A 22500-nucleotide genomic window follows, 5' to 3' on the forward strand; every position below is an offset into this window, starting at 1 on the left:
ATAGGGCCAGTAGTGCACTACTTCTGACCACCCATAGGGCCTGAAGTACACTACTTCTGACCAAGACCCATAGGGCCTGTAGTACACTACTTCTGACCAAGACCCATAGGGCCTGTAGTACTACTTCTGACCAAGACCCATAGGGCCTGTAGTACACTACTTCTGACCATAGGGCCTATAGTACACTACTTCTGACCAAGACCCATAGGGCCTGTAGTGCACTACTTCTGACCATAGGGCCTGTAGTGCACTACTTCTGACCAAGACCCATAGGGCCTGTAGTACACTACTTCTGACCAAGACCCATAGGGCCTGTAGTGCACTACTTCTGACCATAGGGCCTGTAGTGCACTACTTCTGACCAAGACCCATAGGGCCTGTAGTACACTACTTCTGACCAAGACCCATAGGGCCTGTAGTACACTACTTCTGACCAAGACCCATAGGGCCTGTAGTACACTACTTCTGACCAAGACCCATAGGGCCTGTAGTGCACTACTTCTGACCAAGACCCATAGGGCCTGTAGTACACTACTTCTGACCAAGACCCATAGGGCCTGTAGTGCACTACTTCTGACCAAGACCCATAGGGCCTGTAGTGCACTACTTCTGACCATAGGGCCTGTAGTGCACTACTTCTGACCAAGACCCATAGGGCCTGTAGTGCACTACTTCTGACCAAGACCCATAGGGCCTGTAGTACACTACTTCTGACCAAGACCCATAGGGCCTGTAGTGCACTACTTCTGACCAAGACCCATAGGGCCTGTAGTACACTACTTCTGACCATAGGGCCTGTAGTGCACTACTTCTGACCAAGACCCATAGGGCCTGTAGTGCACTACTTCTGACACAGACCAATAGGGCCTGTAGTGCACTACTTTGGACCAAAACCCATAGGGCCAGTAGTGCACTACTTCTGACCAAGACCCATAGGGCCTGTAGTGCACTACTACTGACCAAGACCCATAGGGCCTGTAGTACACTACTTCTGACCCAAGACCCATAGGGCCTGTAGTACACTACTTCTGACCATAGGGCCTGTAGTGCACTACTTCTGACCATAGGGCCTGTAGTACACTACTTCTGACCATAGGGCCTGTAGTACACTACTTCTAACCGAGACCATAGGGCCTGTAGTGTACTACTTCTGACCAAGACCCATAGGGCCTGTAGTACACTACTTCTGACCAAGACCCATAGGGCCTGTAGTACTACTTCTGACCAAGACCCATAGGGCCTGTAGTGCACTACTTCTGACCAAGACCCATAGGGCCTGTAGTGCACTACTTCTGACCAAGACCCATAGGGCCTGTAGTACACTACTTCTGACCAAGACCCATAGGGCCTGTAGTGCACTACTTCTGACCAAGACCCATAGGGCCTGTAGTGCACTACTTCTGACCAAGACCCATAGGGCCTGTAGTGCACTACTTCTGACCAAGACCCATAGGGCCTGTAGTGCACTATAGAGGGAATTGGCTACCATTTGGATCTCATTTAAGCCTTAAAAAGAACCATGTATTGACAACTACAGTATGTATTGTCCATTTCTTGTAGGCGTCAGTGAGTGCACACTTCAGACAACAAGAAAGAGAGAAATGGAATTGATCCAAGGTGAAAGGTCAAAAGGGGGGGGTCTCACCTCATACACAGACAGTATCTTTCACCTGGCCAATCAAGTTATATCGCTAACTACTTCAATGAAGGGAGGAAAGATGGAGGAAAGACGGATGGGTACAGGTTCAAATAAAGAGAGAGAGTCAGTGAGAGGGGTCTATTTCTAAGAGTGGGTAAGAGGTGAAAGTTGAAAGGTCAAGAGTTGTTTTATTTGTTGTCTGTCTTCATACTCCGACTTGAATAAAGGACGAAGGATACATTTTTTAAAATTGAGTTTTTTAAGTATTTGGAACGAGCTCACAGAGATTCAACGAGAGGGAGGTTAAAGGTCAAAGTTGAAAGTTCTATCTCACCTCGTACTCCTCCTTGAAGCCGTATCCCTCCGCACACTTCATCTGCGTGATGTGCTGCAGCAGGTCGGCCACTCTGATAGCAGGGTGGAGCTGGCCCGTCTGGTAGGGCGCGTCTACTGTCCCCTCCCTCTTTCTCAGGGAGTGGCCGTGAGACTGGACCAGACTACTGGTGTCGCTGCAGCTACCACCACCACCCAGCGTCTGGCTGTCGTCTGGACAGAGCAGGCAGGCAGGCAGACAGGCAGGCAGGCACAAACACACACAGAGACAGGGGAGAAGAAGGTACAGCAGGTCAGGATAGTGAGTGAACTCTTGATGACCCTTACGGGTGGTCATAATGCCTACAGAATAATGGTCGTAAGGCCTAAATAATAGTGGTCGTAAGGTCTACATAAAGCTGCCATAAGGCCTATATAATGCTTTCATACAGGCCTAGATAATGCTGTCATACAAGCCGAGATAATGCTGTCATAAGGTCTACAAAAGCCTAGATAATGTTGTCATAAGGCCTAGATAATGTTGTCATAAAGCCTAGATAATGCTGTCATAAAGCCTAGATAATGCTGTCGTACAGGCCTAGACAATGCTGTCATAAGGCCTAGATAATGATGTCATAAAGCCTAGATAATGCTGTCATACAGGCCTAGACAATGCTGTCATAAGGCCTAGATAATGCTGTCACAAGGCCTAGATAATGCTGTCGTACAGGCCTAGACAATGCTGTCGTACAGGCCTAGACAATGCTGTCATAAGGCCTAGATAATGCTGTCATAAGGCCTAGATAATGCTGTCACAAGGCCTAGATAATGCTGTCGTACAGGCCTAGACAATGCTGGCATAAGGCCTAGATAATGCTGTCGTACAGGCCTAGACAATGCTGTCATAAGGTCTAGATAACGCTGTCGTACTGGCCTAGATAATGCTGTCGTAAGGCCTAGATAATGCTGTCATAAGGCCTAGATAATGCTGTCATGTGAGTCACATACTATCGGACCGGAAGTTTCCCCCTGACAAGGAGTAACTCCTGGCCCTAGGCATAATGGTAATCGACTGATATTGGCCAGGGTTCCAATATCCATACTAGCATACTACCACTTGAAGCAGGTGGGCTATGAGGTGTACGTACATTCTAAGTGGTATGTTAGTGTGGATATTGGTACGTAGCCGTGACATGGTAGAGTTGCATTATGAGTGAATGTGGTGGTGAGGAGAAGGCTCAGCTCCAACTGTGTATCAACTGGAGAACATTGGGCTTGTGATTAGTCTAATTTTTATGACTACGCTGTGAGAAGAAGTAGCACCGAAGGTTCTCACTAATATAAATACATTATTAAAGAGGCTGTACTTTTTAAAACGTAATTAAATGTTTTGATACACCTCTGAATCCAACCACTCTCTCATATTGTGGCAGAATGAGGCAGGAGATGTGATGAAGTATGTCCATGACATGAAGGATGTGGGCTACAGCAAAAACACAATGGCTGAGGAAGGCAGGCACCATCTGAAGCAACATTACTCAATACAACCAAACAAAAACAACTGAAAAAAACAAAAGGAAGTGAGGACATGGGAGACGGAACATGAAAATGCAGTGATGGCATCATGCTAGGCTAACGGCATCATGCTAGGCTAACGGCATCATGCTAGGCTAACGGCTCCAAAGGTGGAAACAAGAGGTACGATACCATACAGACGGTAGTGAAATGCTAGCATGTCCACTGGCCATGCAATAATAATTAAAACAATAATAATCATATTGAATGTAGCAGCTCTCTCACTGGTATCTGTGTGTTCCTGCGACATCACCTCCTTCCCCAAACCAAGCCCAAGAACAGGACCAGGGAAGGCTGGCGACTTACCATTTATGGGCACTTTTATAGGAGATACATAAAGAGGGTTAGGTACGAGAACAGAGAGAGGGAAGAGAAAGAGAGGAAGAAAGAGAGAAGAGAGGAGAAGAGAGGGGTGTAAGCAACACATCAGCATAAGCACCGTCACAGTCACCGGTAGTGTGTTGAGCTACTGTTAGGTCACAGTCACCGGTAGTGTGTTGAGCTACTGTTAGTTAGGTCACAGTCACCGGTAGTGTGTTGAGCTACTGTTAGTTAGGTCACAGTCACCGGTAGTGTGTTGAGCTACTGTTAGTTAGGTCACAGTCACCGGTAGTGTGTTGAGCTACTGTTAGTTAGGTCACAGTCACCGGTAGTGTGTTGAGCTACTGTTAGTTAGGTCACAGTCACCGGTAGTGTGTTGAGCTACTGTTAGTTAGGTCACAGTCACAGGTAGTGTGTTGAGCTACTGTTAGTTAGGTCACAGTCACCGGTAGTGTGTTGAGCTACTGTTAGGTCACAGTCACCGGTAGTGTGTTGAGCTACTGTTAGGTCACAGTCACCGGTAGTGTGTTGAGCTACTGTTAGGTCACAGTCACCGGTAGTGTGTTGAGCTACTGTTAGTTAGGTCACAGCCGTCTGCTGTTTCATCAGTAAGGCCTGGTGAAAGAAAAGCCTATTCTGCTTTATTGGTTGAGAAATTTAGGGCAGGCCATTTCAACAGAGCAAGACATACTTAAAAGTACAAAGCACAAACAGAATGGATTTTAAGTGGACATAATGGCTTTCAAGGGGACAGAATGGCTTTCAAGGGGACAGAATGGCTTTCAAGGGGACAGAATGGCTTTCAAGGGGACAGAATGGATTTCAAGGGGACAGAATGGATTTCAAGGGGACAGAATGGATTTCAAGGGGACAGAATGGATTTCAAGGGGACAGAATGGATTTCAAGGGGACAGAATGGATTTCAAGGGGACAGAATGGATTTCAAGGGGACAGAATGGATTTCAAGGGGACAGAATGGCTTTCAAGGGGTCAGAATGGATTTCAAGGGGACAGAATGGCAGAATGGATTTCAAGGGGTGTTGAATGGATTTCAAGGGGTCAGAATGGCTGGCTTGTTAAGGGGACAGAATGGATTTCAAGGGGTCAGAATGGATTTCAAGGGGACAGAATGGATTTCAAGGGGACAGAATGGATTTCAAGGGGACAGAATGGCTTTCAAGGGGTCAGAAAGGGGAAAAAATAAATAGTTATTGGCCTCACTCCTGAAATTAAATAGTTTTTTAATATTGAAATATTAGTGATTCTAATTTTCAAGTATTTTAAAGGCACATGTTTATCATGTGCTGAACGCATTTAGGGTGGTGACATGATACAAAATAAAGTCTGTGATGAAATGAACAAGATGATATGTGGGGTTTGCACTAATCACTCACATTAAATGATCATCAACTCCCAATATGCTAACTCAAACTGTCACTCCTAAAAACAGATAACCTTTTCCAGCCAGCCTGCCTTGCCTGGCTCTCAACCAGCTAGCGCTAATGGCTACATGCTTCATTACTTCTGAAGCTAACGCTAACTGTCAACACGGTTACCATGACAGGCATTATCTTGGTTTCATGGGAGAATCAGGCTAGAATCAGCCTTAAAAGTGGCGTTGTGGAGGTTGAGAAGTAATTTTTTTTTTATGCTTCACTTGAGATATGTGGTAAACATCTAAAACCATGTTGTTTTGCTTATTTGTGTGTGTCCTTGATGCCTCAGGTCGTTCATTACCACTACTGCCCCACATATAATTGTTGTTATTATCATGTTTTCCCCAAAAGCTATAGCTAGTCAAAAATAAACACAAGCGCTCCACTTTTCTAGATGGTGCAGTTCAGTGTATATGCCTATACTTCAGGCGTCTCTCGTCCCCCCCCATTCCTCTTTCAACAAAGGCTACTAATAATTAATGAGAAAACTAAATGGTTTTATTATTCTATTTTATCATGGAAGAGGAGGAATAAACAGAAGAGTGCATGGCGGCAAAACAACAACACCAAGTAGGTCACTAGCTCTAGCTATCAGAGCAGTTAGCCAACAGCTAGTTATCAGAGCAGTTAGCCTAACAGCTAGCTATCAGAGCAGTTAGCCAACAGCTAGCTATCAGAGCAGTTAGCCAGCAGCTAGCTATCAGAGCAGTTAGCCAACAGCTGCTTCTCAGAGCAGTTACCCAACAGCTAATTATCAGAGCAGTTAGCCAACGGCTAGCTATCAGAGCAGTTAGCCAACGGCTAGCTATCAGAGCAGTTAGCCAATGGCTAGCTATCAGAGCAGTTAGCCAACTGCTAGCTATCAGAGCAGTTAGCCAACAGCTAGCTATCAGAGCAGTTAGCCAACAGCTAGCTATCAGAGCAGTTAGCCAACAGCTAGTTATCAGAGCAGTTAGCCTAACAGCTAGCTATCAGAGCAGTTAGCCAACAGCTAGCTATCAGAGCAGTTAGCCAACAGCTAGCTATCAGAGTAGTTAGCCAACAGCTAGCTATCAGATCAGTTAGCCAACAGCTAGCTATCAGAGCAGATAGCCAACAGATAGCTTTCAGAGCAGTTAGACATTTAGCTATCAGAGCAGTTAGCTAACAGCTAGCTATCAGAGCAGTTAGCCAACAGCTAGCTGTCGGAGCAGTTAGCCAACAGATAGCTATCAGAGCAGTTAGACATTTAGCTATCAGAGCAGATAGCCAACAGCTAGCTATCAGAGCAGTTAGCCAACAGTTAGCTATCAGAGTAGTTAAACAGTCAGACAACAGCTAGCTATCAGAGCAGTTAGCCAACAGATAGCTATCAGAGCAGTTAGACATTTAGCTATCAGAGCAGTTAGCTAACAGCAAGCTATCAGACCGGTTAGCCAACAGTTAGCTATCAGAGCAGTTAGCCAACAGCTAGCTATCAGAGCAGTTAGACAACAGCTAGCTATCAGAGCAGTTAGCCAACAGCTAGCTATCAGAGCAGTTAGACAACAGCTAGCTATCAGAGCAGTTAGACAACAGCTAGCTATCAGAGCAGTTAGACAACAGTTAGCTATCAGAGCAGTTAGACAGTTAGACAACAGCGAGCTATCAGAGCAGTTAGCCAACAGCTAGCTATCAGAGCAATTACAGTTAGCTATCATAGTAGTTAGACATTTAGCTATCAGAGCAGTTAGCTAACAGCAAGCTATCAGACCGGTTAGCCAACAGTTAGCTATCAGAGCAGTTAGCCAACAGCTAGCTATCAGAGCAGTTAGCCAACAGTTAGCTATCAGAGCAGTTAGCCAACAGCTAGCTATCAGAGCAGTTAGACAACAGCTAGCTATCAGAGCAGTTAGCCAACAGCTAGCTATCAGAGCAGTTAGACAACAGTTAGCTATCAGAGCAGTTAGACAGTTAGACAACAGCGAGCTATCAGAGCAGTTAGCCAACAGCTAGCTATCAGAGCAATTACAGTTAGCTATCATAGCAGTTAGACATTTAGCTATCAGAGCAGTTAGCTAACAGCTAGCTATCAGACCGGTTAGCCAACAGTCAGCTATCAGAGCAGTTAGCCAACAGTTAGCTATCAGAGCAGTTAGACAACAGCTAGCTATCAGAGCAGTTAGCCAACAGCTAGCTATCAGAGCAGTTAGCCAACAGATAGCTATCAGACCGGTTAGCCAACAATTAGCTATCAGAGCAGTTAGCCAACAGCTAGCTATCAGAGCAGTTAGCCAACAGCTAGCTGTCGGAGCAGTTAGCCAACAGCTAGCTATCAGAGCAGTTAGACAACAGTTAGCTATCAGAGCAGTTAGACAGTTAGACAACAGCGAGCTATCAGAGCAGTTAGCCAACAGCTAGCTATCAGAGCAATTACAGTTAGCTATCATAGCAGTTACAGTTTTCTCTCTGTCCATCTCTTCCCTCTCTTATTCAACTCTCCATCTCTTCCCCTCTCTCTTTCCCTCTCTCCCCCCTCTGTTTATATAAGTGGTTGATCTCTCTCTCTTTCTCTCTCTCTGTTTATATAAGTGGTTGATCTCTCTCTCCTTCTCTCTCTCTGTTTATATAAGTGGTTGATCTCTCTCTCTTTCTCTCTCTCTGTTTATATAAGTGGTTGATCTCTCTCTCTTTCTCTCTCTCTGTTTATATAAGTGGTTGATCTCTCTCTCTCTCTCTGTTTATATACGTGGATTATCTCTCTCTCTCTCTCTCTCTCTCTCTCTCTCTCTCTCTCTCTCTCTGTGTGTCTCTGTTTATATAAGTGGTTGATCTCTCTCTCTCTCAATTTCAATTCAATTCAAGGGCTCTCTCTCTCTGTTTATATAAGTGGTTGATCTCTCTCTCTCTCGTTCTCTGTTTATACAAGTGGTTGATCTCCCTCTCTCTCTCTGTTTATATAAGTGGTTGATCTCTCTCTCTCTCTCTGTTTATATAAGTGGTTGATCTCTCTCTCTCTCTCTCTGTTTATATAAGTGGTTGATCTCTCTCTCTCTCTCTCTGTTTATATAAGTGGTTGATCTCTCTCTCCCTCTCTCCCTCTGATTATATAAGCGGTTGATCTCTCTCTCTCTCTCTCTCCCTCTGATTATATAAGTGATTGATCTCTCTCCCTCTCTCTGTTTATATAAGTGGTTGATCTCTCTCTCTCTCTGTTTATATAAGTGGTTGATCTCTCTCTCTCCGTCTCTCTGTTTATATAAGTGGTTGATCTCTCTCCCTCTCTCTGTTTATATAAGTGGATGATCTATCTCTCTCCCTCTGATTATATAAGTGGTTGATCTCTCTCCCTCTCTCTGTTTATATAAGTGGTTGATCTCTCTCTCTCTCTGTGTTTATATAAGTGGTTGATCTCTCTCTCCCTCTCTCTGTTTATATAAGTGGTTGATCTCTCTCTCTCTCTCTGTTTATATAAGTGGTTGATCTCTCTCTCTCTCTCTCTGTTTATATAAGTGGTTTATCTCTTTCTAGCTCTCTCTCTCTCTATCTCTCTCTCTCTCTGTTTATATAAGTGGTTGATCTCTCACTCTCTCTGTTTATAGAGGTGGTTGATCTCTCTCTCCCTCTCTCTGTATATATAAGTGGTTGATCTCTCTCTCTCTCTCTCTGTTTATATAAGTGGTTGATCTCTCACTCTCTCTCTCTGTTTATAGAGGTGGTTGATCTCTCTCTCCCTCTCTCTGTTTATATAAGTGGTTGATCTCTTTCTCTCTCTCTCTCTTTTTATATAAGTGGTTGATCTCTCTCTCTCTCTCTCTCTCTGTTTATAGAGGTGGTTGATCTCTCTCTCCCTCTCTCTGTTTATATAAGTGGTTGATCTCTCTCTCTCTCCCTCTCTATTTATATAAGTGGTTGATCTCTCTCCCTCTCTCTGTTTATATGAGTGGATGATCTCTCTCTCTCTCTCTGTTTATATAAGTGGGTGATTTCTCGCTCACTCTGTTTATATAAGTGGTTGATCTCTCTCTCTCTCTCTGTTTATATAAGTGGTTGATCTCTCTCCCTCTCTCTGTTTATATAAGTGGATGATCTATCTCTCGCTCCCTCTGATTATATAAGCGGTTGATCTCTCTCACTCTCTCTATTTATATAAGTGGTTGATCTCTCTCTCTCTCTGTTTATATAAGTGGTTGATCTCTCTCTCCCTCTCTCTGTTTATATAAGTGGATGATCTATCTCTCGCTCCCTCTGATTATATAAGTGGTTGATCTCTCTCACTCTCTCTGTTTATATAAGTGGTTGATCTCTCTCTCTCTCTGTTTATATAAGTGGATGATCTCTCTCTCTCTGTTTATATAAGTGGTTGATCTCTCTCTGTTTATATAAGTGGTTGATCTCTCTCTCTCTCTCTCTCTGTTTATTTAAGTGGTTGATCTCTCTCTATATGTTTATATAAGTGGTTGATCTCTCTCTCTGTTTATATAAAGTGGATGATCTCTCTCTATCTGTTTATATAAGTGGTTGATCTCTCTCTCTCTCTGTTTATATAAAGTGTATGATCTCTCTCTATCTGTTTATATAAGTGGTTGATCTCTCTCTCTCTCTCTCTCTCTCTATCTATCTATTTATATAAGTGGTTGATCTCTCTCTCTCTCTGTTTATATAAAGTGGATGATCTCTCTCTATCTGTTTATATAAGTGGTTGATCTCTCTCTCTCTCTGTTTATATAAAGTGTATGATCTCTCTCTATCTGTTTATATAAGTGGTTGATCTCTCTCTCTCTCTGTTTATATAAGTGGATGATCTCTCTCTATCTGTTTATATAAGTGGTTGATCTCTCTCTCTCTGTCTCTGTTTATATAAGTGGTTGATCTCTCTCCCTCCCTCTCTCTGTTTATATAAGTGCTTGATCTCTCTCTCTCTCTCTCTCTCTCTATCTATTTATATAAGTGGTTGATCTCTCTCCCTCTCTCTGTTTATATAAGTGGATGATCTCTCTCTCTCTCTGTTTATATAAGTGGTTGATCTCTCTCCCTCTCTCTGTTTATATAAGTGGTTGATCTCGCCCCCTCTCTATTTATATAAGTGGTTGATCTCTATGTCTCCCTCTGTTTATTTAAGTGGTTGATCTCTCTCTCTCTCTCTCTCTGTTTATATAAGTGGTTGATCTCTCTCTCTCTCTCTGTTTATATAAGTGGTTTATCTCTTTCTAGCTCTCTCTCTCTCTCTCTCTCTGTTTATATAGGTGGTTGATCTCTCACTCTCTCTCTCTGTTTATAGAGGTGGTTGATCTCTCTCTCCCTCTCTCTGTTTATATAAGTGCTTGATCTCTCTCTCCCTGTTTATATAAGTGGATGATCTCTCCCTCTCTCTCTGTTTATATAAGTGGGTGATCTCTTGCTCCGTCTGTTTATATAAGTGGTTGATCTCTCTCTCTCTCTCTCTCTCTCTCTCTCTGTTTATATAAGTGGTTGATCTCTCTCTCTCTCTCTCTCTCTGTTTATATAAGTGGTTGATCTCTCCCCTCTCTATTTATATAAGTGGTTGATCTCTCTCTCTCCCTCTCTCTGTTTATATAAGTGGTTGATCTCTCTCTCTCTCTCTATGTTTATATAAGTGTTTGATCTCTCTCTCTCTCTCTCTCTCTCTCTCTCTCTCTGTGTTGAAATAAGTGGTTGATCTCTATGTCTCCCTCTGTTTATTTAAGGGGATGATCTCTCTCTCTCTCTCTGTTTATATAAGTGGTTGATCTCTCTCTCCCTCTCTCTGTTTATACAAGTGGTTGATCTCTCTCTCTCCCTCTCTCTGTTTATACAAGTGGTTGATCTCTCCTTCTGTTTATATAAGTGGCTGATCTCTCTCTCTCTTTCCCTGTTTATATAAATGGTTGGTCTCTCTCTCTTTCCATCTGTTTATATAAGTGGTTGATATCTCTCTCTCTCTGTTTTGAAATAAGTGGTTGATCTCTCTCTCTCTGTTTATATAAATAGTTGATCTCTCTCTCTGCGTTTATATAAGTGGTTGATCTCTCTCAGATCTCTCTCTCTCTCTGTTTATATAAGTGGTTGATCTCTCTCTCTCTGTTTATATAAGTGGTTGATCTCTCTCCCTCTCTCTCTCTGTTTATATAAGTGGTTGACCTCTCTCTCCCTCTCTCTGTTTATATAAGTGGTTGATCTCTCTCTCTCTCTCTGTTTATATAAGTGGTTGATCTCTCTCTCTCTCTATCTCTGTTTATATAAGTGGTTGATCTCTCTCTCTCCGTCTCTCTGTTTATATAAGTGGTTGATCTCTCTCTCTCTCTGTTTATATAAGTGGTTGATCTCTCTCTCTCCCTCTCTCTGTTTATATAAGTGGTTGATCTCTCTCCCTCTCTCTGTTTATATAAGTGGATGATCTATCTCTCGCTCCCTCTGATTATATAAGTGGTTGATCTCTCTCCCTCTCTCTGTTTATATAAGTGGTTGATCTCTCTCTCTCTCTATCTCTGTTTATATAAGTGGTTGATCTCTCTCTCTCTCTGTTTCTTTTTTATATAAGTGGTTGATCTCTCTCTCTCTCTAACTCTCTCTCTCTCTCTCTGTTTATATAAGTGGTTGATCTCTCTCTCTCTCTATTTATATAAGTGGTTGATCTCTCTCTCTCTCTGTTTATATAAGTGGTTGATCTCTCCCCCTCTCTATTTATATAAGTGGTTGATCTCTCTCTCTCCCTCTCTCTGTTTATATAAGTGGTTGATCTCTCTCCCTCTCTCTGTTTATATAAGTGGATGATCTATCTCTCGCTCCCTCTGATTATATAAGTGGTTGATCTCTCTCCCTCTCTCTGTTTATATAAGTGGTTGATCTCTCTCTCTCTCTGTGTTTATATAAGTGGTTGATCTCTCTCTCCCTCTCTCTGTTTATATAAGTGGTTGATCTCTCTCTCTCTCTCTGTTTATATAAGTGGTTGATCTCTCTCTCTCTCTCTGTTTATATAAGTGGTTTATCTCTTTCTAGCTCTCTCTCTCTCTATCTCTCTCTCTCTCTGTTTATATAAGTGGTTGATCTCTCACTCTCTCTGTTTATAGAGGTGGTTGATCTCTCTCTCCCTCTCTCTGTATATATAAGTGGTTGATCTCTCTCTCTCTCTCTGTTTATATAAGTGGTTGATCTCTCTCTCTCTCTCTGTTTATAGAGTGGTTGATCTCTCTCTCCCTCTCTGTTTTATATAAGTGGTTGATCTCTTTCTCTCTCTCTCTCTTTTTATATAAGTGGTTGATCTCTCTCTCTCTCTCTCTCTGTTTATAGAGTGGTTGATCTCTCTCTCTCTCTCTGTTTATATAAGTGGTTGATCTCTCTCTCTCTCTGTTTATATAAGTGGTTGATCTCTCTCCCCTCTCTCTGTTTATATAAGTGGTTGATCTCTCTCTCTCTCTCTCTCTGTTTATATAAGTGGTTGATCTCTCTCTCTCTGTTTATATAAGTGGTTTATCTCTTTCTCTCTCTCTCTCTCTCTCTGTTTGTGTTTATAGAGGTGGTTGATCTCTCTCTCTCTCTGTTTATATAAGTGGTTGATCTCTCTCTCCCTCTCTCTGTTTATATAAGTGGTTGATCTCTCTCTCTGTTTATATAAGTGGTTGATCTCTCTCTGTTTATATAAGTGGTTGATCTCTCTCTCTCTCTATCTCTGTTTATATAAGTGGTTGATCTCTCTCTCTCTCTCTTTCTTTTTTATATAAGTGGTTGATCTCTCTCTCTCTCTAACTCTCTCTCTCTCTCTCTGTTTATATAAGTGGTTGATCTCTCCCCCTCTCTATTTATATAAGTGGTTGATCTCTCTCTCTCCCTCTCTCTGTTTATACAAGTGGTTGATCTCTCTCTCTCTCTCTGTTTATATAAGTGGTTGATCTCTCTCTCTCTCTGTTTATATAAGTGGTTGATCTCTCTCTCTCTCTCTCTCTTCTCTCTGTGTTGAAATAAGTGGTTGATCTCTATGTCTCCCTCTGTTTATATAAGCGGTTGATCTCTCTCTCTCTCTCTGTTTATATAAAGTGGATGATCTCTCTCTATCTGTTTATATAAGTGGTTGATCTCTCTCTCTCTCTGTTTATATAAGTGGATGATCTCTCTCTATCTGTTTATATAAGTGGTTGACCTCTCTCTCCCTCTGTTTATATAAGTGGATGATCTCTCTCTCTCTGTTTATATAAGTGGTTGATCTCTCTCCCTCTCCCTCTCTCTGTTTATATAAGTGGTTGACCTCTCTCTCCCTCTCTCTGTTTATTTAAGTGGTAGATCTCTCTCTCTCTCTCTCTCTCTGTTTATATACGTGGTTGATTTCCTCTCTCTCTCTCTCTGTTTATGTAAGTGGTTGATCTCTCTCTCTCTGTTTATGTAAGTGGTTGATCTCTCTCTCTCTCTCTCTCTGTTTATTTAAGTGGTTGATCTCTCTCTCTCTCTGTTTATATAAGTGGTTGATCTCTCTCTCTCTCTCTCTGTTTATATAAGTGGTTGATCTCTCTCCCTCTCTCTGTTTATATAAGTGGATGATCTATCTCTCTCTCCCTCTGATTATATAAGCGGTTGATCTCTCTCTCTCTCTATTTATATAAGTGGTTGATCTCTCTCTCTCTCTCTGTTTATATAAGTGGTTGATCTCTCTCTGTTTATATAAGTGGTTGATCTCTCTCTCTCTCTCTCTCTCTCTCTGTTTATATAAGTGGTTGATCTCTCTCTCTCTCTCTCTGTTTATATAAGTGGTTGATCTCTCTCTCTCTCTATCTCTGTTTATATAAGTGGTTGATCTCTCTCTCTCTCTGTTTATATAAGTGGTTGATCTCTCTCTCTCTGTTTATATAAGTGGTTGATCTCTCTCTCTCTCTCTGTTTCTTTTTTATATAAGTGGTTGATCTCTCTCTCTCCCTCTCTCTGTTTATATAAGTGGTTGATCTCTCTCTCTCTCTTTCTGTTTATATAAGTGGTTGATCTCTCTCTCTCTCTCTGTTTATATAAGTGGTTGATCTCTCTCTCTCTCTCTGTTTATATAAGTGGTTGATCTCTCTCTCCCTCTCTCTGTTTATATAAGTGGTTGATCTCTCTCTCTCTCTCTGTTTATATAAGTGGTTGATCTCTCTCTCTCTCTCTGTTTATATAAGTGGTTGATCTCTTTCTCTCTCTCTGTTTATATAAGTGGTTGATCTCTCACTCTCTCTGTTTATAGAGGTGGTTGATCTCTCTCTCCCTCTCTCTGTATATATAAGTGGTTGATCTCTCTCTCTCTCTCTCTGTTTATATGAGTGGTTGATCTCTCTCTCTCTCTCTCTGTTTATATAGGTGGTTGATCTCTCTCTCCCTCTCTCTGTTTATATAAGTGGTTGATCTCTTTCTCTCTCTCTCTCTTTTTATATAAGTGGTTGATCTCTCTCTCTCTCTCTCTGTTTATAGAGGTGGTTGATCTCTCTCTCCCTCTCTCTGTTTATATAAGTGGTTGATCTCTCTCTCTCTCTGTTTATATAAGTGGTTGATCTCTCTCCCTCTCTCTGTTTATATGAGTGGATGATCTCTCTCTCTCTCTCTGTTTATATAAGTGGGTGATTTCTCGCTCTCTCTGTTTATATAAGTGGTTGATCTCTCTCTCTCTCTCTGTTTATATAAGTGGTTGATCTCTCTCCCTCTCTCTGTTTATATAAGTGGATGATCTATCTCTCGCTCCCTCTGATTATATAAGTGGTTGATCTCTCTCACTCTCTCTATTTATATAAGTGGTTGATCTCTCTCTCTCTCTCTGTTTATATAAGTGGTTGATCTCTCTCTCCCTCTCTCTGTTTATATAAGTGGATGATCTATCTCTCGCTCCCTCTGATTATATAAGTGGTTGATCTCTCTCACTCTCTCTGTTTATATAAGTGGTTGATCTCTCTCTCTCTCTGTTTATATAAGTGGATGATCTCTCTCTCTCTCTGTTTATATAAGTGGTTGATCTCTCTCTGTTTATATAAGTGGTTGATCTCTCTCTCTCTCTCTCTCTGTTTATTTAAGTGGTTGATCTCTCTCTATATGTTTATATAAGTGGTTGATCTCTCTCTCTCTCTGTTTATATAAGTGGTTGATCTCTCTCCCTCTCTCTGTTTATATAAGTGGATGATCTATCTCTCGCTCCCTCTGATTATATAAGCGGTTGATCTCTCTCACTCTCTCTGTTTATATAAGTGGTTGATCTCTCTCTATCTGTTTATATAAGTGGTTGATCTCTCTCTCTCTCTCTGTTTATATAAGTGGTTGATCTCTCTCTCTCTCTGTTTATATAAGTGGTTGATCTCTCTCTCTATGTTTATATAAGTGGTTGATCTCTCTCTCTCTCTGTTTATATAAAGTGGATGATCTCTCTCTATCTGTTTATATAAGTGGTTGATCTCTCTCTCTCTCTGTTTATATAAAGTGTATGATCTCTCTCTATCTGTTTATATAAGTGGTTGATCTCTCTCTCTCTCTGTTTATATAAGTGGATGATCTCTCTCTATCTGTTTATATAAGTGGTTGATCTCTCTCTCTGTCTCTGTTTATATAAGTGGTTGATCTCTCTCCCTCCCTCTCTCTGTTTATATAAGTGGTTGATCTCTCTCTCTCTCTCTCTCTCTCTCTCTATCTATCTATTTATATAAGTGGTTGATCTCTCTCCCTCTCTCTGTTTATATAAGTGGATGATCTCTCTCTCTCTGTTTATATAAGTGGTTGATCTCTCTCCCTCTCTCTGTTTATATAAGTGGTTGATCTCTCTCTCTCTCTCTCTCTGTTTATATAAGTGGTTGATCTCTCTCTCCCTCTCTCTGTTTATATAAGTGGTTGATCTCTCTCTCTCTCTCTCTGTTTATATAAGTGGTTGATCTCTCTCTCTCTCTGTTTATATAAGTGGTTTATCTCTTTCTAGCTCTCTCTCTCTCTCTGTTTCTCTGTTTATATAAGTGGTTGATCTCTCTCTCTCTCTCTCTGTTTATATAAGTGGTTGATCTCTCTCTGATATAAGTGCTCTCTCTCTCTCTGTTTATATAAGTGGTTGATCTCTCTCTCTGTTTATATAAGTGGTTGATCTCTCTCTCTCTCTCTCTCTCTGTTTATATAAGTGGTTGATCTCTCTCTCTCTCTCTCTGTTTATTTAAGTGGTTGATCTCTCTCCTCTCTCTCTGTTTATATAAGTGGTTGATCTCTCTCTCTCTCTCTCTGTTTATGTAAGTGGTTGATCTCTCTCTCTCTCTCTATGTTTATATAAGTGTTTGATCTCTCTCTCTCTCTCTTTCTCTTTATAAATAAGTGGTTGATCTCTCTGTCTCTCTCTGTTTATTTAAGGGGATGATCTCTCTCTCTCTCTGTTTATATACGTGGTTGATCTCTCTCTCTGTCTCTGTTTATATAAGTGGTTGATCTCTCTCTCCCTCTCTCTGTTTATACAAGTGGTTGATCTCTCTCTCTCCCTCTCTCTGTTTATACAAGTGGCTGATCTCTCTCTCTCTTTCCCTGTTTATATAAATGGTTGGTCTCTCTCTCTTTCCATCTGTTTATATAAGTGGTTGATCTCTCTCTCTCTCTGTTTTGAAATAAGTGGTTGATCTCTCTCTCTCTGTTTATATAAATAGTTGATCTCTCTCTCTGCGTTTATATAAGTGGTTGATCTCTCTCAGATCTCTCTCTCTCTTTTTCTCTGTTTATATAAGTGTTTGATCTCTCTCTCTCTCACACTCTCTGTTTATATAAGTGGTTGATCTCTCTCTCTCTGTTTATATAAGTGGATGATCTCTCTCTCTCTGTTTATATAAGTGGTTGATCTCTCTCTGTTTATATAAGTGGTTGATCTCTCTCTCTCTCTCTGTCTCTGTTTATATAAGTGGTTGATCTCTCTCTCTCTCTCTGTTTATTTAAGTGGTTGATCTCTCTCTCTCTCTGTTTATATAAGTGGTTGATCTCTCTCTCTCTCTCTGTTTATATAAGTGGTTGATCTCTCTCTCTCTCTCTCTGTTTATATAAGTGGTTGATCTCTCTCTTCTGTTTATATAAGTGGTTGATCTCTCTCTCTCTGTTTATATAAATGGTTGATCTCTCTCTCTTTCCATCTGTTTATATAAGTGGTTGATCTCTCTCTCTCTCTGTTTATATAAGTGGTTGATCTCTCTCTCTCTCTGTTTATATAAATGGTTGATCTCTCTCTCTCTGTTTATATAAGTGGTTGATCTTCTCTCTCTCTCTCTCTGTTTATTTATAAGTGGTTGATCTCTCTCTCTCTGTTTATATAAGTGGTTGATCTCTCTCCCTCTCCCTCTCTCTGTTTATATAAGTGGTAGATCTCTCTCTCTCTCTCTCTGTTTATATACGTGGTTGATTTCCCTCTCTCTCTCTCTGTTTATGTAAGTGGTTGATCTCTCTCTCTCTGTTTATGTAAGTGGTTGATCTCTCTCTCTCTCTCTCTCTCTGTTTATTTAAGTGGTTGATCTCTCTCTCTCTCTCTCTGTTTATATAAGTGGTTGATCTCTCTCTCTCTGTTTATATAAGTGGTTGATCTCTCTCTCTCTCTTTCTGTTTATATAAGTGGTTGATCTCTCTCTCTCTCTCTGTTTATATAAGTGGTTGATCTCTCTCTCTCTGTTTATATAAGTGGTTGATCTCTCTCTCCTCTCTGTTTATATAAGTGGTTGATCTCTCTCTCTGTTCTGTTTATATAAGTGGTTGATCTCTCTCTCTCTCTCTCTCTGTTTATATAAGTGGTTGATCTCTCTCTCTCTGTTTATATAAGTGGTTGATCTCTCTCTGTTTATATAAGTGGTTGATCTCTCTCTCTGTTTATATAAGTGGTTGATCTCTCTCTCTCTCTCTGTTTATATAAGTGGTTGATCTCTCTCTCTCTCTCTGTTTATATAAGTGGTTGATCTCTCTCTCTCTCTCTCTGTTTATATAAGTGGTTGATCTCTCTCTTCTCTGTTTATATAAGTGGTTGATCTCTCTCTTCTGTTTATATAAGTGGTTGATCTCTCTCTCTCTCTCTCTGTTTATATAAGTGGTTGATCTCTCTCTCTCTCTCTCTCTGTTTATATAAGTGGTTGATCTCTCTCTCTGTTTACATAAGTGGGTGATCTCTCGCTCCCTCTGTTTATATAAGTGGTTGATCTCTCTCTGTTTATATAAGTGGTTGTTCTCTCTCTCTCTCTCTCTGTTTATATAAGTGGTTGATCTCTCTCTCTCTCTCTCTCTCTCTCTCTGTTTATTTAAGTGGTTGATCTCTCTCTCTCTGTTTATATAAGTGGATGACCTCTCTCTCTCTGTCTCTGTTGATATAAGTGGTTGATCTCTCTCTCTCCCTCTCTCTGTTTATATGTGGTTGATTTCTCGCTCTCCCTCTGTTTATATAACTGGTTGATCTCTCCCTCTCTCTTTATGTTTATATAAGTGGTTGATTTCTCTCTCTCTCTCTCTCTGTTTATATAAGTGGTTGATCTCTCTCTCCCTCTCTCGCTTTGTTTATATAAGTGGTTGATTTCTCTCTCTCTCTCGCTCCCTCTGATTATATAAGTGGTTGATCTCTCTCTCCCTCTCTCTGTTTATATAAGTGGTTGATCTCTCTCTCTCTGTTTATATAAGTGGCTGATCTCTCTCTCTGTTTATAGTGGCGTTTGATCTCTCTCTCCCTCTCTCTGTTTATATAAGTGGTTGATCTCTGTCTCTGTTTATATAAGTGGTTGATCTCTCTCTCTCTCTCTGTTTATATAAGTGGTTGATCTCTCTCTCTCTCTCTCTCTCTGTTTATATAAGTGGTTGATCTCTCTCTCTCTCTCTGTTTATATAAGTGGTTGATCTCTCTCTCCTCTCTCTGTTTATATAAGTGGTTGATCTCTCTCTCTCTCTCTCTTTTATATAAGTGGTTGATCTCTCTCTCTCCCTCTCTCTGTTTATATAAGTGGTTGATCTCTCTCTCCCTCTCTCTGTTTATATAAGTGGTTGATCTCTCTCTCTCTCTGTTTATATAAGTGGTTGATCTCTCTCTCTCTGTTTATATAAGTGGTTGATCTCTCTCTCTCTGTTTATATAAGTGGTCTCTCTCTGTTTATATAAGTGGTTGATCTCTCTCTCCTCTCTCTGTTTATATAAGTGGTTGATCTCTCTCTCCCTCTCTCTGTTTATATAAGTGGTTGATCTCTCTCTCTCTCTCTTTTATAAAGTGGTTGATCTCTCTCTTCTGTTTATATAAGTGGTTGATCTCTCTCTCTCTCTGTTTATATAAATGGTTGGTCTCTCTCTCTTCCATCTGTTTATATAAGTGGTTGATCTCTCTCTCTCTCTGTTTTGATATAAGTGGTTGATCTCTCTCTCTCTGTTTATATAAGTGGATGATCTCTCTCTCTGTTTATATAAGTGGTTGATCTCTCTCTCTCTCTCTCTCTCTGTTTATATAAGTGGATGATCTCTCTCTCTCTGTTTATATAAGTGGTTGATCTCTCTCTCTCCCTCTCTCTGTTTATATAAGTGGTTGATCTCTCTCTCCCTCTCTCTGTTTATATAAGTGGTTGATCTCTCTCTCTCTCTCTCTGTTTATATAAGTGGTTGATCTCTCTCTCTCTCTGTTTATATAAGTGGTTGATCTCTCTCTCTCTGTTTATATAAGTGGTTGATCTCTCTCTCTCTCTCTCTCTGTTTATATAAGTGGTTGATCTCTCTCTCTCTCTATCTCTGTTTATATAAGTGGTTGATCTCTCTCTCTCTCTCTGTTTATATAAGTGGTTGATCTCTCTCTCTCTCTGTTTATATAAGTGGTTGATCTCTCTCTCTCTCTGTTTCTTTTTTATATAAGTGGTTGATCTCTCTCTCTCTCTCTGTTTATATAAGTGGTTGATCTCTCTCTCTCTCTGTTTATATAAGTGGTTGATCTCTCTCTCTCTCTGTTTATATAAGTGGTTGATCTCTCTCTCTCTCTCTCTGTTTATATAAGTGGTTGATCTCTCTCTCTCTGTTTATATAAGTGGTTGATCTCTCTCTCCCTCTCTCTGTTTATATAAGTGGATAATACCTCTCTCTCTGTTTATATAAGTGGTTGATCTCTCTCTCTCTTTCTGTTTATTTAAGTGGTTGATCTCTTTCTCTCTCTCTCTCTCTGTTCATGTAAGTGGATGATCTCTCTTTCTCTGTTTATATCAGTGGGTGATCTCTCGCTCCCTCTGTTTATATAAGTGGTTGATCTCTCTCTCTCCCTCTCTCTGTTTATATAAGTGGTTGATGTCTCTTTCTGTTTATATAAGTGGTTGATCTCTCTCTCTGTTTATATAAGTGGTTGATCTCTCTCTCTCTGTTTATATAAGTGGATGATCTCTCTCTCTCTGTTTATATAAGTGGTTGATCTCTCTCTGTTTATATAAGTGGTTGATCTCTCTCTCTCTCTGTCTCTGTTTATATAAGTGGTTGATCTCTCTCTCTCTCTCTGTTTATTTAAGTGGTTGATCTCTCTCTATATGTTTATATAAGTGGTTGATCTCTCTCTCTCTCTGTTTATATAAAGTGGATGATCTCTCTCTATCTGTTTATATAAGTGGTTGATCTCTCTCTCTCTCTGTTTATATAAAGTGGTTGATCTCTCTCTCCCTCTGTTTATATAAGTGGTTGATCTCTCCCTCTCTGTTTATATATAAGTGGTTGATCTCTCTCTCTCTCTCTCTGTTTATATAAGTGGTTGATCTCTCTCTCTCTCTGTTTTGTTTATATAAGTGGTTGATCTCTCTCTCTCTGTCTATATAAGTGGTTGATCTCTCTCTCCCTCTCTCTGTTTATATAAGTGGTTGATCTCTCTCTCTCTGTTTATATAAGTGGCTGATCTCTCTCTCTGTTTATAGTGGCGTTTGATCTCTCTCTCCCTCTCTCTGTTTATATAAGTGGTTGATCTCTGTCGCTGTTTATATAAGTGGTTGATCTCTCTCTCTCTCTCTGTTTATATAAGTGGTTGCTCTCTCTCTCTCTCTCTCTCTGTTTATATAAGTGGTTGATCTCTCTCTCTCTGTTTATATAAGTGGTTGATCTCTCTCTCTCTCTCTGTTTATATAAGTGGTTGATCTCTCTCTCTCTCTCTCTCTCTGTTTATATAAGTGGTTGATCTCTCTCTCTCTCTGTTTATATAAGTGGTTGATCTCTCTCCCTCTCTCTGTTTATATAAGTGGTTGATCTCTCTCTCTCTCTCTGTTTATATAAGTGGTTGATCTCTCTCTCTCTGTTTATATAAGTGGTTGATCTCTCTCTCTCTGTTTATATAAGTGGTTGATCTCTCTCTCTCTCTCTGTTTATATAAGTGGTTGATCTCTCTCTCTCCTCTCTCTGTTTATATAAGTGGTTGATCTCTCTCTCTCTCTCTGTTTATATAAGTGGTTGATCTCTCTCTCTCTGTTTATATAAGTGGTTGATCTCTCTCTCTCTCTCTCTGTTTATATAAGTGGTTGATCTCTCTCTCTCTCTCTGTTTATATAAGTGGTTGATCTCTCTCTCTCTCTGTTTATATAAGTGGTTGATCTCTCTCTCCCTCTCTCTGTTTATATAAGTGGTTGATCTCTCTCTCTCCCTCTCTCTGTTTATATAAGTGGTTGATCTCTCTCTCTTTCTGTTTATTTAAGTGGTTGATCTCTTTCTCTCTCTATCTCTGTTTATATAAGTGGTTGATCTCTCTCTCTCTCTCTCTCTGTTTATATAAGTGGTTGATCTCTCTCTCTGTTTATATAAGTGGTGATCTCTCTCTCTGTTTATATAAGTGGTTGATCTCTCTCTGTTTATATAAGTGGTTGTTCTCTCTCTCTCTCTTCTGTTTATATAAGTGGTTGATCTCTCTCTCTCTCTCTCTGTTTATATAAGTGGTTGATCTCTCTCTCTGTTTATATAAGTGGTTGATCTCTCTCTCTGTTTATATAAGTGGTTGATCTCTCTCTCTCTGTCTCTGTTTATATAAGTGGTTGATCTCTCTCTCTCTCTCTCTGTTTATATAAGTGGTTGATCTCTCTCCCTCTGTTTTATATAACTGGTTGATCTCTCCTCTCTCTGTTTATATAAGTGGTTGATCTCTCTCTCTCTCTGTTTATATAAGTGGTTGATCTCTCTCTCTCTGTTTATATAAGTGGTTGATCTCTCTCTCTCTCTCTCTGTTTATATATAGTGGTTGATCTCTCTCTCCCTCTCTGTTTATATAAGTGGTTGATCTCTCTCTCTCTGTTTATATAAGTGGCTGATCTCTCTCTTTATATAAGTGGTTGATCTCTCTCCTCTCTC

The 22500-nt window shown here is 40.5% G+C and overlaps 1 protein-coding gene across 1 annotated transcript in view; it reads right to left on the reverse strand.

The window, feature by feature from the left end:
• Nucleotides 1–22500, reverse strand: part of LOC127910876 (receptor-type tyrosine-protein phosphatase mu-like) — a 688506-nt gene that overhangs the window by 125108 nt on the left and 540898 nt on the right. The window contains exon 21 of the mRNA XM_052475958.1: nt 1974–2185. Coding sequence (XP_052331918.1) covers nt 1974–2185 — 212 coding nt within the window. The remainder of the gene's footprint in view (nt 1–1973; nt 2186–22500) is intronic.

Source organism: Oncorhynchus keta, chromosome 23 (assembly GCF_023373465.1).
Source record: "Oncorhynchus keta strain PuntledgeMale-10-30-2019 chromosome 23, Oket_V2, whole genome shotgun sequence".
NCBI lineage: Eukaryota > Metazoa > Chordata > Actinopteri > Salmoniformes > Salmonidae > Oncorhynchus > Oncorhynchus keta.